Genomic DNA, 15,100 nt, shown 5'->3' with positions numbered 1-15,100 from the left:
TCCCTCCCCGAATCCTCCTTCCGGTCTTGTAGACGGGCGTCACACTTGCTAACCTCCAGTCAACCGGGACCTCCCCGTCCCTGTCTTCCAGCTCAGGGGGCTGGGGAATGACTACCAACCACTCAAAATTTACCTTTTGGGGGAAATTAAATCAAGATACAAAACACAGATCCAAATACAGATCACTGAAACTTCAAGTTCCACTTCTGGATTTAAGTAATTATAAAACCCAACATTTTAAAATGAACCTGTATTGTAACAACCATGCAAGTAAAGACAAAGTTTTCCCAGTTTTGCCTCCTGTACAGCAATCTGTACTGTGGTTTATGAAGCAGAAGTGCTTTTTTATCTTTTGGGATTAGCATGGTGCAGGTATTTACCTAAATCAGCACAATTAAAAATGGCATAATAAAGACTGCTACCATTGTGGTAAATATGTTGCAATGTGGGCAGGGGGGAGGCAACAGCTCAGAATTGAGACTAACCACACCGACCAAGAAGAACTCGTCTTTCTCACCACTCCATCCACAGTCCCCTCTCTGTTTTGAAGACTCAGTGTCGCTTTGCCGGATCAAACGATACCCTACAGCTGCTGTTGTAACGGCCAGCACCAAGGCAGAACTGTCATGTCCGAAGGCAAGAATATCCTACTGCCCAGGAGACCGTGCTGCCGCCTTCCCAAACCTGCTGGGATGCGGGGCCACTGCCACAGGCAGCGCGATCAAAAACAGAGCTGGCGTTAAGGACCAGGAGAGGGATCTCACACAAGGAGGACAGGAGACGTTGGCAGTGGAGATGAACACTTCTGTCACTAGAAGCAGACGCACACTTAGGTCTTCCATATGCTAGAATTCTGAGTCTTTAAAATTACTTTGAAAAAGATTACACAAAAGCTGACTCTTAACAGAAAGAAGACTGAACAGGCAACCTAGAAGGAGCACAAAAGGAAATAATACCATGCATCACAAAACACAAAAGGTAACTGGAAAGGTTACATCACTTGCTAAAGAGCGGTCAAATCTCTACGTACATGAATCACCTGAAGACATTTTCCATTTGCAAAAGAAAGATCATATTGACCGTGGGAGTCCAGGATGATCAGCACGTAAGACCAATTTAAGAAAGGTCACGAGCATCACCTCCGAAGCAGCAGCGTGACAGGAGTCTCATTCAGCCTTTGCTATTATGCGGAAACCATCACTGTATTAATAGTGGGAAGCACATAAGTTACACACAGACAAACCAGGGAACAGTTTTGTTTCAACAACCCAACAACTCAATTTAGTAAGGCCTGACACCTAAGACAGAGAAGTCTGCATTAGTCAAAAGCACTGGAGATTATCCCGTATGAGCATTCCTCAGCATCACCAAAAGTACAGATAAGCATGTGTTATTTTTGTGTAAGAACGTAAGCCGTTTTCTCACATCACACAGCTTTTTCAAAGGGTTTATCCATGTGAACGAAGGCGCGTTCTTGTGCCAAACTCCACATGCACCAAAAGGTGTAAAACACCACCACGTTACAGAATCAGGACCCAGACCATATTCTCATCTCCCCCTCTACACAGGAGGAGATCGTGTACAGCTTGCCTACCATTAACTGATAGCAAGGGTCACCTTGGCTTGTTTGGTCTGATACCGTTTCCTTTGGCACTGCCAACATAAATTGGATTAACCACCCCAAAATATACATAAATATTTCAAACACACTTGTTGAGTAAGTTCAACTTAGTTAATTTGCTGAATAAAATTTAATTTTATTTAAAAAATCTTATACACTATTATTCATAGCCCTAGTAGTAAGTTCAACTTAGTTAATTTGCTGAATAAAATTTAATTTTATTTAAAAAATCTTATACACTATTATTCACCTAGCCCTAGTTGTGAACAGATTCTCACTTCTGAAAATAAACCACATTCTAGTCAATTCATTCAACACCAAATTATATTACTAGTACTGGATTTTTTTCTTAAAAAAAGTATGTTAAAACTTTACTTTTTTTATTTTTAAAACCTCTAAAGAAAATGTTGCAATTTTACAGAAATGTTTCTTTTCAGGTTATGCTTTTTTTTAAATGCCTGTTATAAATTCAGCTTGTGTAGAGTTTTTTTTCATAGTTTTTTAATATGTATTATCTGCAGAGACATTGTAACAGTTCCATTTTGTGGATGAACACAAAACTTGTACAGATTTCTCATATTTGGTCTTTAGGTAAATAGTTCCCAAAAGCTGCCTAAATAAGTCACTCCAAACTGTTCAGTCCATCATGAAAATACAGTTCTTCCTTTCATAGTGAAAAAGGAAATATAAATAATGCATCATTATTACAGAAAATGACAAAAATCAGATTCAAATTAAGCCAACTACCTAGCTTTCACTCACCTTACTGCATGAGGAAGTAAGACGTTATGTGAATTAAAGACTGAACAGCAGCCTTACGTTTAAATTTAATTTTGAAATGTAAAGTGGAATCTATTACCACAATTAAAGTGAGAAATTACCAATACGTTTTAAAATGTTCAACTGCAGAACACACACTTAAAAAAAAAATTATTATAATAATATGGTAGCCACTGTTAGAAAACCACAACAGCTACTCTTAATGGAGACCCCAAAAGGTCAGTGTATGACATCAAAAGTGTTACGGAGAAACTGGTCAGATTAATTTCTACTGATGGGTGCTTAAGCTTAAAAATATCGAATATACCTCTGACAAGATAATTTTACTCTCTTTTTAAAAGGACTTGTGATAAAGAATTTTATCTTTCTAAATGAAGAACAGTCTGTTATCTTAAACATACACAATATTAAGCGAGACTCTTGTTTTACTTTAGACTGGAAAAATATGCCAGGGACAGTCAAAGTCAACACAAAGTAACAAACAGCAAAAGGTAGCAGAAAGAGAAACAGGTAAGTGCAGCTCTGGTCAAATTCATAGCAGTTCTTTACGTCAGTTAACGGCTCATTTACATTGTAATTTCTAATCAGTTACATGCAAGCCCAAAGAAGCATTTGATCACTACACATGGTAATAAAATTTGATTAAATTTATCAGGCAACTGCTAAAATATGAAAATTTGCAGATGTAATAAAGTAGCTTTATCTGAACTTTAACAGGACAGACAAAAGTAAATCATTCCATTGGTTAAAAAAACCCTACATTCAGTTTTTTACCAAACAAAATTTCACATGAAAAGTATTGTGTGATTCCAAAGTTTCCGGAGTAGAAATGGAGTGATTTGAAATGTCAAAGACCCCATTATTTTGCAAAGAAATGAAAATACACCTCAAAAATTTCTAATTCCACATGTGAACAACAAAATACTGCATATCTACCAACAACTGCATCGGGTAGGTCATTATGAAAGGCTAGCTGCCAAGATGTAGGAAATGGCTCCTTGCCTCTGTTCCCTTTAAGGAATATACAATCGTTTGAAACCAGTTCACACTAAGCGCTTATCATGCTGCCGTTACACTGAGATACTCAGTCCTTAAAATAATCTGATAAAGATTTTTTTAAAGCTGCAGCCCTCCCCAACACTGTATTTCTCAGCGTACACAGTTCAGTAGGGGGCAGGGAGGAGCGGGGGGTCACAGCCTCTGGAACAAGATGTTTTGCAGTTTGACTTTAAATTACCAAGTTTTAAGGCCACCTGTGTTGGGTTTTTTTCAGTGCTGAAAGTTGAAGTCTGATCACAGGGCCCCTTTCCCCACTGCGTGAGAACATGTTCCAACATTTTAGGTGTTATATTTAAGTGTCTCCTTTTGGCACCATGGAGTTTATTTTTTTTAAAAAAAAAAGAAAACTCCCCTAAGTTTCTAGTTCTGGCTGCCTTTATCACTCACTGCCACAGATGGGGTGTCCACGTTAACAGCTATGACTATGCTCTCTCCATCTTCTGTTTTGATGCGTTTGAGTTCCTGCTGTTCTGACTGGTCTCCGTTCTGGCGCTTTGTTGGAAGAGATGCCGATGCAGATGCATGGGTTGCTAACATATGCAAAGGACTCGCAGCAGCTGTAAAAAGATAATAAAAACTTCAGCACCCTAATCTTTGTCAAAACAGATGATACTGAAAGCAAGCTTGCATTTTCATTAAAATGATGAATTCCTTTATTTGTACTACACGGAGTATTAGCAATCCCAGTTGAGATTCCGGTCCAATTGTTTAATCTTTGTACAAACCTGAAAGACATCTTCCCAAATCACTCAACTTTCATGCAGATTTGGACAAAGGTGGGAGAACAGGGAAATATCTCCATTTTGTCAATGGGGAGCTAAAGACAGAGAAAGATTAAATGACTGAAAGCCTGTCTACACCATAATTTCTGACAGAACTGGGAAGTGAATTCAAAATCCCCTTTCTGTAGGTTCTGGTCATGTCTATGGATCACTGCAGAATGCATTACTTGGCCTGGGAGGAGAGCACCACCACGTCTTACTCATCTGTGGCTGTAAGTTATTTAAGAAAAGCTATGCGGTTCACACAGCCATGAGATGCAGACAACTCAAGTAGCAATTCCTCTTTGACAGATAATGAGGCATTTACCCACAATGTAAGGAAAAGGCAGTGCTTTAACAAGTAGTAGTATTAAGAAATGACAGATTTGATTAGATTCAAGTACACAACTGAATGAGATCAACAGAAGTGTATACAGTTCAAACATCCTATACAAGATTTTAATCTTTCTCATTCCACGGAAGAGGTAGTAAAAGTCACCATCAATGGGCAAGTACAGTCCTTTAAACCTTCTGAGACATCCAAAGGTTCCTTCCCTCTACTTGTTAGCAGTCTGTTTCTCAATATTGACCCTGACTTTATCACACCAACTGTTCAAATGTCTTTGCAAATAATGCAAAATACTCATTATATATTTATTTGTTCATTGTATTTCATGAAAATTTATCTAAACATTATCAAACCACTTGCCTTTTTTTTTTTTTTTAAAACACACAAGCTCCCTCTCTTCAGCACCACTGCTTTGCTGACATTATTACAGCATTCCCTGCTAGTGGAGCTTAAACATTAAGTCCGTAAGGAATTCTTATTTGCTAAACGTGTTATATTTGTTCTTAGTAAGCTATCCTAGAGAATACCTGGAATATCACCTCTGCATGTAACCAAACTGTTCTGTACTTAGTATTTACTGGTAGAACAAATACTTCAGAAAATATTTATCCGATACAAAAAGCTGCACTGCACTGTAAAATAATTTGTTCACGTATCTCAATAGTCATTCAGCTTCTATTACAAAAGCTACTCCTTGTACGGTTTCTGAATAGATGCCACAGAGATAGTTACTTCTGAATAAAATGCCTTACTGCAAATTTATTGTTGCTTAAATAAGAAGTTTACCCCTCATCTTCAAACATGCATTAAAACTATTACTGCATTATTCACTCCGGGGTCTGTTTAGTAGAAAGACACTTGCTGGCTGCAGTGTGGAAGTATGAAACACACAAAAGAACAATGATGTTTGAAATCTGCACTGAAAGTCAAAACAAAGAATATCTACTTGCGTAATTTTATTCTGCAATAGGAGACCTGAATTTATTTTGGACTTCCCAGCTCTCAGTTAGTCTGACAGGTAGTAAAAAGTGCTGCCAAAGTGTTTTGCTGAGAGTAAGATCTGAAAGCACCTTCTTACTACAAATAGAAAATGTTAGAAGAACAGTAGTTGCTCTGCATTTCTTAGCTTTCAGATTGCACAAATCATCTTTCTCTGAAGACGGAAACACAACACACACACAACTGTGTGTGGAAATACAGATGTATGTAACGTATGCGTGTGAACGCAGACACATTTGTAGACACATACAAACAAATCTGTATTTCTGTAGGCCTAGTTCCCCCTTCAGATGCTTTGCCTGAGAACTACCTGGTTTCTTGCTGGTTTAGGAGTTACTCTAACAGAGAGACCAGGACCTGGAATACACCTCACTTGCTGTTCAAAATGTGAACATCTCATTAGGTATTTAAGCCCAGGAATCTCAGAGTGAAAACTCCCATCACTGCAAGCGCAGCCCTATCACACACAGTGAAACAGTGAGAAGCACAATTCTACCCCTATGTTCAGCCACATTTCTTAAAAATGCCTAGCAGCCATTAGGCTTTCCTAAAGGGGGAAGACGTTGAAATCAGTTGAGTTTTCAGTGTCTAGGAAAAAGACAAAAAGAATTACTTCTTACTTTTAAAAATAACTTTTCAGTATATTTCACATGACTCGGCTCAATTCATACATCCCTTCTGACAAAAAAAGTGCACATGAAGTCTGACAGTGATTGCTTTTGCTTTACTTAAGCTGGAAATGAACTGGAAGCAGACAGAACACTGACCCATAAATGTCAGTGATGGAAGAAGAGTAAAAAGGAAACAAAGCAGACAATTCACTCCATTAGAAAGACTTTAGAGCAGAAACGCATATAATAAATTGGTGTAAGACAGCCTAGAACTATTTCCGTAAACGTATAAACATGTTTTATGACCAAAAAAGCTACCTCAGTATCAGATAACATCGCAAAGTGAAATTGTTAAAACAAGCTGTATGCACCTGCAAAGCAAACCAAAACTGAACGTTCTGTGAACAAGTGTGAATATACGAAAATTATGAAGAAGTACTGCTACCCACTCAGACTGCTGAGTCTGAGAGGGGAAAGATGGTATTCAGACAAGAATCTCAAAATCTTACAGAATTTTTGTCATTTTTAGTACAGGTTCAATAAAAACAGAATAAAAAGTAACAGTTCAAAAAGCCAACCCACAAGCAAGTTCTGTCTTGTTTTCCTGTTGGTTGGTTCTTGACAAATCATCTGGGGAGCAGTTACCATTTTAATGGCACTGTTTTACAGGAACTCCTTTTAAAACTTGTTTATATCCTGGGTTTAATGAGGAGGGAGGACCGGTTGTCACCACTAAGTACATCCCTATAATGACCACAAAGAGAATAAATAGCTGTTCAGGTAATCATCAATGAAGAGAAACACTGGTTCTTACCAACAGGGAGGGAACAATCCCTTACAAGGCTGTAATCTAAATTTTTTGTAGAACTTAATTTTCAGTGTAACTACGGAAGACATGAGAACAGAATTCAAAAATTCAGCACTGGTCACTCTGATGTTTTAACACGTACAAAGCAACAGAACATCTTGACGCAATACGTACCAGCGTTGCCCTGTCCTTGTATCGCAGTGGTGATAGGTACTATGTGCGTTCCGTTCTGCGTTACAGTTTTTATTGGTAGCTGGTGTTGACCTAGAGGTGCCTGTTGCACTATAGTAACTGTCTGTAAGGGTGTGGTCTGAGATGTCTGAATGATACGACTAGCAGCTCCTATTGTAGCATGACTAATAGCAGGTATAGGCTCCACTTTAACTGAAAAACAGAAGATAAAACATTGTTAAAAACAAGAAAGTGTTAAAGAACCATTTGTTTTTACTCAATCATCCCTCGGTGAAAAAGTATACTGGTTTTATTACTAGCTCCAACATATCTGAGAAATTATGATGCAAAATCTTCAGTTTTAGCCAAACATTTCAAGCATTCATCTGGAAGTAAGTTTCAAATAATAATCCTTCTGTATAACGAGCTAGCAAAACAACTTAACCCCACAGGTTCTCACCTTTTACTTCCTTGTGGTCTCCATTCTCTTGAGGTTCTACCTTGGGCTGGGTTACCATCGCAGCTTGCGTGACTACTGCCTGTCCAGCTACAGTGTAAGTGTTTGCTGGTGCTAATCCAGTCACATTTGTGACAGACACAGCTGGTATCTGATGGACAACATGCACTGTCTGAACTACAGGCTGCTGGGATGTCGATGTTGTCACAGGAGTTGCAACAGTGTAGGTGACGGGTTTAATAGTTTGTGGTAGCTGCCGTTGTACAGTAATTAAAACTGGTTGGCTAGATAGAGGTGATCCTACCAAGAAAGAGATAAAAATTAGGCTGCCAATTTTAATTATTTCTTTTAAGCCAGTCATTCTTTTAAACTTAACACTAAAGCCTCAGAGGATTAACCACCTCCTTCATTAATGCCTGAATGATCCGAAAGATAAAACCGGACAATGAAGATTATGACACGTGGCTATTCCAAGCCACATATTAAAGGTAGTGCTGTATTAACTCAGTAAGACCCATGCACCACTTGGGCAAACACACACCACCACCCCCCGTCAAATGCAGCTATACTACCATAGCTATGTTTAATACTCATTTAGTAAATCTCCTTTCCATAGATGGGAACATATATGTGCTTCAGGTGTTGTGTGGAGCATGTCTGCATTGGCAAAACTCTCAGCTTCCTAGGCTGGGGAAAGCCTGGTGTCTCTGCTCAGGACCATGTTTGCCTTTGCCACAGAATGGTCACTGGCACTTCTGTAATACCAGAATATCACCAAGAAAATGGATGGCAAAAGTACAGGAGCTAAGGTAACTGAACAAATACATCCTTATCCCATCATGCCTTACACTTTTTTTTTTTTAAATAGGAAAATTCTTATCATGCAAATTTATTCTTTCTCTCTTTATCCTTTCAATTCTTTTTATCCCCACCTTTGAAAGGATGACATGACCACAGACGTGTGCAAGACATTTGCTTATTTCTGTAACCCATGTAACCTAAAGTTTCTGGGTTTTTTTTCCTAAACCAGAAAGAATGTGTTTTGAAAGGAAGTGACAACTGTTACAAGACAGTACAGTCCTATTCAGGACAGAAGCACAATCTCTGCTTAGTAACGAAGTGATCAAGGCTGCTGAACAGCACACAGATAACAGTCTGTCTGTACACAAACAGAATTTACCCAGCATGTTTACGTGTTTATCAAAGATTTGCTCTAAATGTTAACAGGTTAAATATTTACCTTTTTTTTTGCTGTACATATGAAGTCTTGGTAATACTTACATATTAGCCCTCTCCCACCTCCAACCCCCAAACGCTTATTTCAGGATTCCTCACCTGGGGCACTCTGTGCAAATCGTGCTTCTTGTATTACCGCTAGTTTTGGCTGGATAGCACTAGGCTCAGGTTCCATTGGGACTGGAGATCCTTCCCTGGACAGACTCTCGGGGGTCTGGACTCCACTGGAGTGTGCAGACAACACTCCAGAGTGATTAGGAGAAGCTGGGGCACTTCTGTATTTAAAAATGAAAGCAGCAGCTGATGTGTTTTAACTTCTGAACTGTGAAAGACAGTGACCTTCCTCTAAAGAGACCATAACACACACTGCCCACAGGAGGGCACCTCTGCCTTCTGGCAAGTACAGTTACAACCCAAAGCAGTTCTGATGATCTTTTTATAAACCTTCTGTTAAACAGGGACAGAATTTAAAAGCAAACTTCAGGTATAGTTAATGGAGAAGAAGTGGCTGGATGCCTTCTTAGGGAGACTCTCTAAACAATCTGTGAAACGTGAACGTTTCTTCTGGTGGAGAAGAATGATGAGCAAATCTCAGTCTACAGGGCAAGTAATAAAAGATCCGCACCAGCAGAAAGGCCGTAACTTTACAGAGGGAATAACTTAAACCCACATATTTCCCCATCATGAATTCTGCTTGAACATTATCAAACTAAACACATAATTGTCATCTCTAAGTCCAATAAAATGGTAGCTGGTATTTGGTAATTTTCTTTGCAAACAGTTTTAAAATGCAGTTAGATGGCAGTTAGAAATTAAAATTATAATTCTGTGAAAAAACAACCAAAGGTACAGCAAGGCTTGCTTACATTAACAATCTGATAGTTAGTTATGCAAACTGAGTCAGTTCTTTAACACTAAAAACAAGCAATAAAAACAAGCCTAGTGTATGGGGCAGCCTCCTAGTAAATGATACAGAATTCAAATACTGAGTCCGGATGAGATTAAATTACTGAACTTGTGACTGTATCCAAAACTATCAAGTCTGTATCAGCCTGAAGATTAAACAACAGCCATAGTCTTTTTGTTCATCTGTTTTTCCTTACCTAGAAGAGAGTGGTCCCAGAGGGGTTCTAAAGCAAGGTACTCCCCTAGGCCGCCTTTTCCTAAAAGCCTGCTCTATTAATTTGCTTTCAGAGGCAGGGTCTATCCTCCAGAATGAGCCTTTGCCTGGTTCTTCCTGGGAACGTGGTACTTTGATGAAATAACGATTCAGAGAGAGATTGTGACGTATTGAATTCTATGGAACATAAAAAAATATGTAGAATTCATATAACTTTTCCAAGTCAGAATGTGGCCTACTGCAGCAGTTCGTACTATAGGAGACTCGGGGGTCAGCTCTTTAATTCCTTAATTCAACAGAACTCGGAGCACTACAAAGGCAGTGCCATAAACCTGAAAGGACTCTTGCATTTTTCAAATCTTTCCCAACAATTAAAAAACCAGTATGCTAATGCTGCAATAACAGGAATCCCATTTAATTCTCTAACAAGAAACACAGTGATTGCAACAAACTGTTAGAACACTACAAATACTCGAGCATAATGCCGTGGGGGGAAAAAAAAAAAAAAAAATCATCAGTCTTCATATACCACCCTTCCCCAGGTGTCAAAGAAAATGTCAGTTCATTCTAGGAGGGCCAGTAAAATACAGCATGTACTGATTCTGATCTTATGTGATAATCCTGTTACTGTTCCACAATACAGAAAGAAAAGGTTAAATTACACAAGTTCCAAATGCAGCTAGATTGTTGGGAGTTCACCCACAGTCCAGCCTGTCTCAACAAAGGAGCCAAGGATTTAGTGTGTCTAGGAAAACAACAAATGGCAGTAGGTCCTAAAACAGCTCTTCAGCAAGATCTTCATTAACGCACTCTAGTTTGCACATTACTTTATCCTCACTATGCTGCTGTAACACAAACAATTCTTTGATCAGAGAGGTGTAGAAAACTGTTAACACCCTGCTTGGCTTTGCACACTTTTTTTTTTTTTCCCATTTTTTTTTTTTTTTTTTTTTTTTTTTTTTTTAAGAGATATAAACCCAAAAGCTCTCTAAATATTATCACTGAACAAGAAGAAAATAAAGATAAGCATACATACTGAAATACTTGTGGGGGAACAGGGGAAAAATGGAGAAAAAGCTTTATGTTAACAAATACTCTTCAAAAATTTGCAAAATCAAATGCAAATCCTGCTCAAACGTCTGAGTTCGTGACCCTGATGGCAAGCTTGGAAAACTTAAAGCAATGATAACCATGTATGGTTTCTTAAATGCAAACTGATGAAACCAGAAATGGTTTTCCCTGCCAAAAATTGAAACAGAACTAGAAAGATGCCAAGAACATGTTTATAAATTGTATTTATTTCTCCATATGTTAGAATAAAAGAGTAGATCCAAAAGTACCTGCTAAAATAAGTTCACGAAGAGGAGTCTTCAAGTCCTCAACAAAATGAGACCTTTACGTAATAAAGGATATAAATACCTCAATACTACTTATTAAGGTATAGGATTTGGATACTATACACATGTATGTACTCTATGTTTTGAATATGTGCATATATAGCCTCAAATATTATTTAAAACATCTATCGTAAGTCATCCTAACTGTAATCTAATATCTGATGGATAAAAGCTAGCAGAACTATTCATACATGAGGTACACCTGTTAGTGTTATAGCAGTGCTTTATGTGACTAGTGACTGAATAGCCTCTGAATTTTCAGCTTTTCCAATTATTTTTATGAATAGGTGCTAATTAATTATTCCAGAACATACTATGTCTGCTGTGTCTATCACCTTGGTTTTGCGCAGTGTTATACATCTAAATGCATACACTGTTCTAAGGCAGAATTCTTTAACCATGCATTACAATGTATGCATGTTTGGTTCCATGATGCTTACATAAAGAAGCGTTATACACACAGGTATTCAAGGTATTTCAGGATAGGAAGCAAAAAGCACACCAACATTTTATAAACAGAACCTTGTTGCTAAAACAGATCTGTTCGTATGACTGCAGCCAGGATTCTGCATTGCTTATGTGTGAAAGGGAGACAAAATTCTTAGGGACTTCCTAGCCACAACAACAGCTAAGTCCTTTACTAGCCAAACCATAGCAAAAAGCTAGGAACAGTTACATTCCCCAGTAACCTTGGAATTCCTCTAAGAGTGATTCAACTTTCATATAGGCCCTATGACAAATAAGTATGCGATTAATATTTAAAAATCTATTCCTCTACTGAGAGGGCATGTATTCTTTAGTCTCCTACTTGTACAGCGAGTATTAACATTTCCTCACTTTTCCCCTCCCCCAGTCTCTCCAAATTTTACTTCCCTGAAAATAACTTCAGAGCATGCCTCTGTTGCAGATCATGACTGTACTACGCAGCAACACAGTGAAATTGATACTCCATGATGGACAGTGCAGTCTGAATGTTATACGGACAAACTGGCCAGTCCTGCTAATTGTGCTCCTCTGTCCTTTGCTGAAACTAAAAACGGCAGCAAAGGCATTGAACCTTTATGCGTATCTGGAAAGACTATGCCAGACTGATGCGTACTTGGTTAGTCATCCTGGCAAATGCTGAGGTTGGTCTCTTTAAAAATGAAAAGAAAGCAGAAATTACTCCTACAGAATTGAAAGGTTTGGTCTAACTCAGTACAGAAATGATTACGTTCACAAATAGACTACGTTGCACAAATAGAAGAGGGCACATAATAGTGCAAGATAACAACAGGTAACACACACTTGTTCCTTCACTGTATTGCATGGTCAAGATCACCGTTTTCAAATAAAACTGAACCTGTAACATTTAATATCTTAATTTTATCTCAAGATAACAATACGGATGTTTACACGATTATAAGTTACAGAACACAACTACATTCCTAGATAGCATACGTATTTTTAAATCCACAGTGCCGATTGTACTTTTCTTCCCCAGAAGTCTGTATGCATCCCTCCTAGAGATTTAGAGAATACCATTCCATGAATAAAGCAATGTTTCAAACACAGAATAATGTAAATGGTCTACTTTGTTGGAGAACTTATAATCAGGAAAAAGACACCACACTCATTCGACAAATTCTATTTATGAAGGGCTGTTAGGCTCACCAATTGACTTCTTATGACCATTTATAGTTGCCAGTATTACTCACAACTAAAAAAAAAAAAACATTCCAGAAATCAAATTTACCTGCCAGCCCTTGTCTGCTGTCCTGTAGTATGGATAATTTTTAGTTATGTGCGTATAAATTCCATTTAGTGTAAGCTGCTTGTCAGGTGCCATTGTAATTGCTTGTACTATTAACTGTGCATAGGAGTAAGGTGGCTTAGAGTCGTCCTGTACAAGAAAAAGAAAAGTCTGCATCAATAAACTTTAAAGATACACACACCCCTTTCTAAATTAAATGTTACAAAACACAATTAACTTGATTTAAGGCACTTTTGGACAACCAAAAATCTTGAGGCAGAAAAGAAACTGAGACAATTTTGCTCTTCTGATTAGCAGATTTTAAGATAACATTAAAACTTTGGAGAAAAATACAACAATAAAGAATTTTCAATAGCCAATAAAAGGATATAGAACTGAAAATACATACAGACCCTCCCGCAAAGGGAAGAGAGGTCAAAATAAATCTCAGATCTAATCACAAAAACCTACAAATTTTTTTTAAAGTCTGTAATGTTAAATTATGACTTAGTGCATATACTTTAGCAAACAAAATTTCAGAAGCCTTACATTCACTTGATGTAATTTATGGGTTTGATTTCAAACAATGTTTACCTTTGGGCTATCTCCACCCGATGCTTCCTTGTCATTTTCTGACTGTGAATTGTCAGCCATTAAATGTAGGTCAGATGGTATTACACGACTCATTTTGTACCCTGAAGAGCCTGCACCGCGGGGGCTAGATGGGCAGGAATTTGCAGCACTGTAGAGCATAAAAAGAAGATCCTACTATTTTGTTATACAGTATATCACCACATTATGTCTAATCAAAAAGCTCTTATTGCAGAAAAGCCCACTACCAGAGCTTCTAGGCTACAGTTAAGGATCTGTCAGTACTTCCATTATAAACGCCATCTTCCAAGCCTTTCTAACTCGTCCGTGGGAATTAAAAATCATTGCAGGAAGAAATGTGTCAAATGAAGCTCAGGCTTTCCTCCTCAAAGGAAAAAGGATTAACTGATTTATTAGGTTGTATTGTATTTTTGTAAGATTTGCCAACAGAAAAGTCCACTTTAACTACATAAGCAACCAGAGATTCTAAGACACTCATTTGAAATGAGAAACACATCTTGCATGAAATTTCTGCCATATGCTTGTATTCAGTCTGCTCAAAAAGGATCATCTCTCCTGTTCCGTATTTTTGCACATTTGAGAAAAATATAGCAAGCAGTGAGGGAAAAAAGCTTTGACTCTCATTTAAATCTAAACCAACATTATTTTAAGTGTTTACAGGTATGTGCACATACATACACACACATATATATGTATAAAAATTGAACTTATCTATGAATGGGAGGAATCAGCACTGACTCATCTAATTCAATGCAGTATTAGGCCAGAGCAGATACACTGCTACAAAGCAAAAGATGGTGCCAAACAAACGGAAGAAGTGGCTCTTGATACCTCACATCTTGCTATCCATCACAGAAAAACAAAGATAAAATTACATATAATTTCACTGTAACATCTTTCTAACGGTTGTCCCCCTGCCTTACACAGTCCACAGGAACCACAGCTGCACAAAGCCGGTTTTCTTCTACAATTTCCATTTAGCCAACAGGAAAGAGACAGTCAAGTGTGTGATGTCTGTCCCCTTCCCCCCCAAAAAATGTTGGCAGTTCTCCACAAGGACACATCCTTCTCAGCAATTCATACTGTAACTGATTTCAACACAGTCTTCAGAAATTCCAAAAAAGTTAACTAAAAATTAGAATGACAAAGCTCGCTGTGCCCCCAGAACCAGCCTTATCTCCAAAGACAATCTTTAACCTAACTTGAATCTACGGTTCAAAACATTGAGTAACAAATAAAGCTAGAGAATGTTATTTAGATTTATCCAATAAAGCTTTAACAAATTTACATCTGCCAAGTTTTGTTTGTCTGCCTGGCCTCTCAAGTTTTTTGCTACCTCCCTTTTTATGAACAGAAACAAGACAGGCACTGTAGATCGGGCAATATA

At 38.0% G+C, this 15,100-nt stretch overlaps 1 protein-coding gene across 4 annotated transcripts in view; it reads right to left on the bottom strand.

The window, feature by feature from the left end:
- Nucleotides 1-2,076: 2,076 nt before the first annotated feature.
- Nucleotides 2,077-15,100, bottom strand: part of FOXK2 (forkhead box K2) — a 50,195-nt gene continuing 37,171 nt past the window's right edge. For 3 of the 4 annotated variants that reach the window (XM_019472117.1, XM_019472114.1, XM_019472116.1), the window contains exons 3-9: nt 13,696-13,843; nt 13,105-13,251; nt 9,956-10,149; nt 8,952-9,127; nt 7,620-7,916; nt 7,163-7,372; nt 2,077-4,017 (exon numbers count right to left, since the gene is read on the bottom strand). In XM_019472117.1, coding sequence (XP_019327662.1) covers nt 3,821-4,017; nt 7,163-7,372; nt 7,620-7,916; nt 8,952-9,127; nt 9,956-10,149; nt 13,105-13,251; nt 13,696-13,843 — 1,369 coding nt within the window. In that variant the 3' untranslated portion in view covers nt 2,077-3,820. Of the gene's footprint in view, nt 4,018-7,162; nt 7,373-7,619; nt 7,917-8,951; nt 9,128-9,955; nt 10,150-13,104; nt 13,252-13,695; nt 13,867-15,100 lie in introns of all 4 variants that reach the window. The other variant, XM_019472115.1, reaches the window with a different exon arrangement.

This window comes from Aptenodytes forsteri, unplaced genomic scaffold (genome assembly GCF_000699145.1).
Source record: "Aptenodytes forsteri isolate BGI_AS27 unplaced genomic scaffold, ASM69914v1 Scaffold243, whole genome shotgun sequence".
Taxonomy (NCBI): Eukaryota; Metazoa; Chordata; class Aves; order Sphenisciformes; family Spheniscidae; genus Aptenodytes; species Aptenodytes forsteri.
This window is presented reverse-complemented; position numbering and strand designations above follow the sequence as displayed.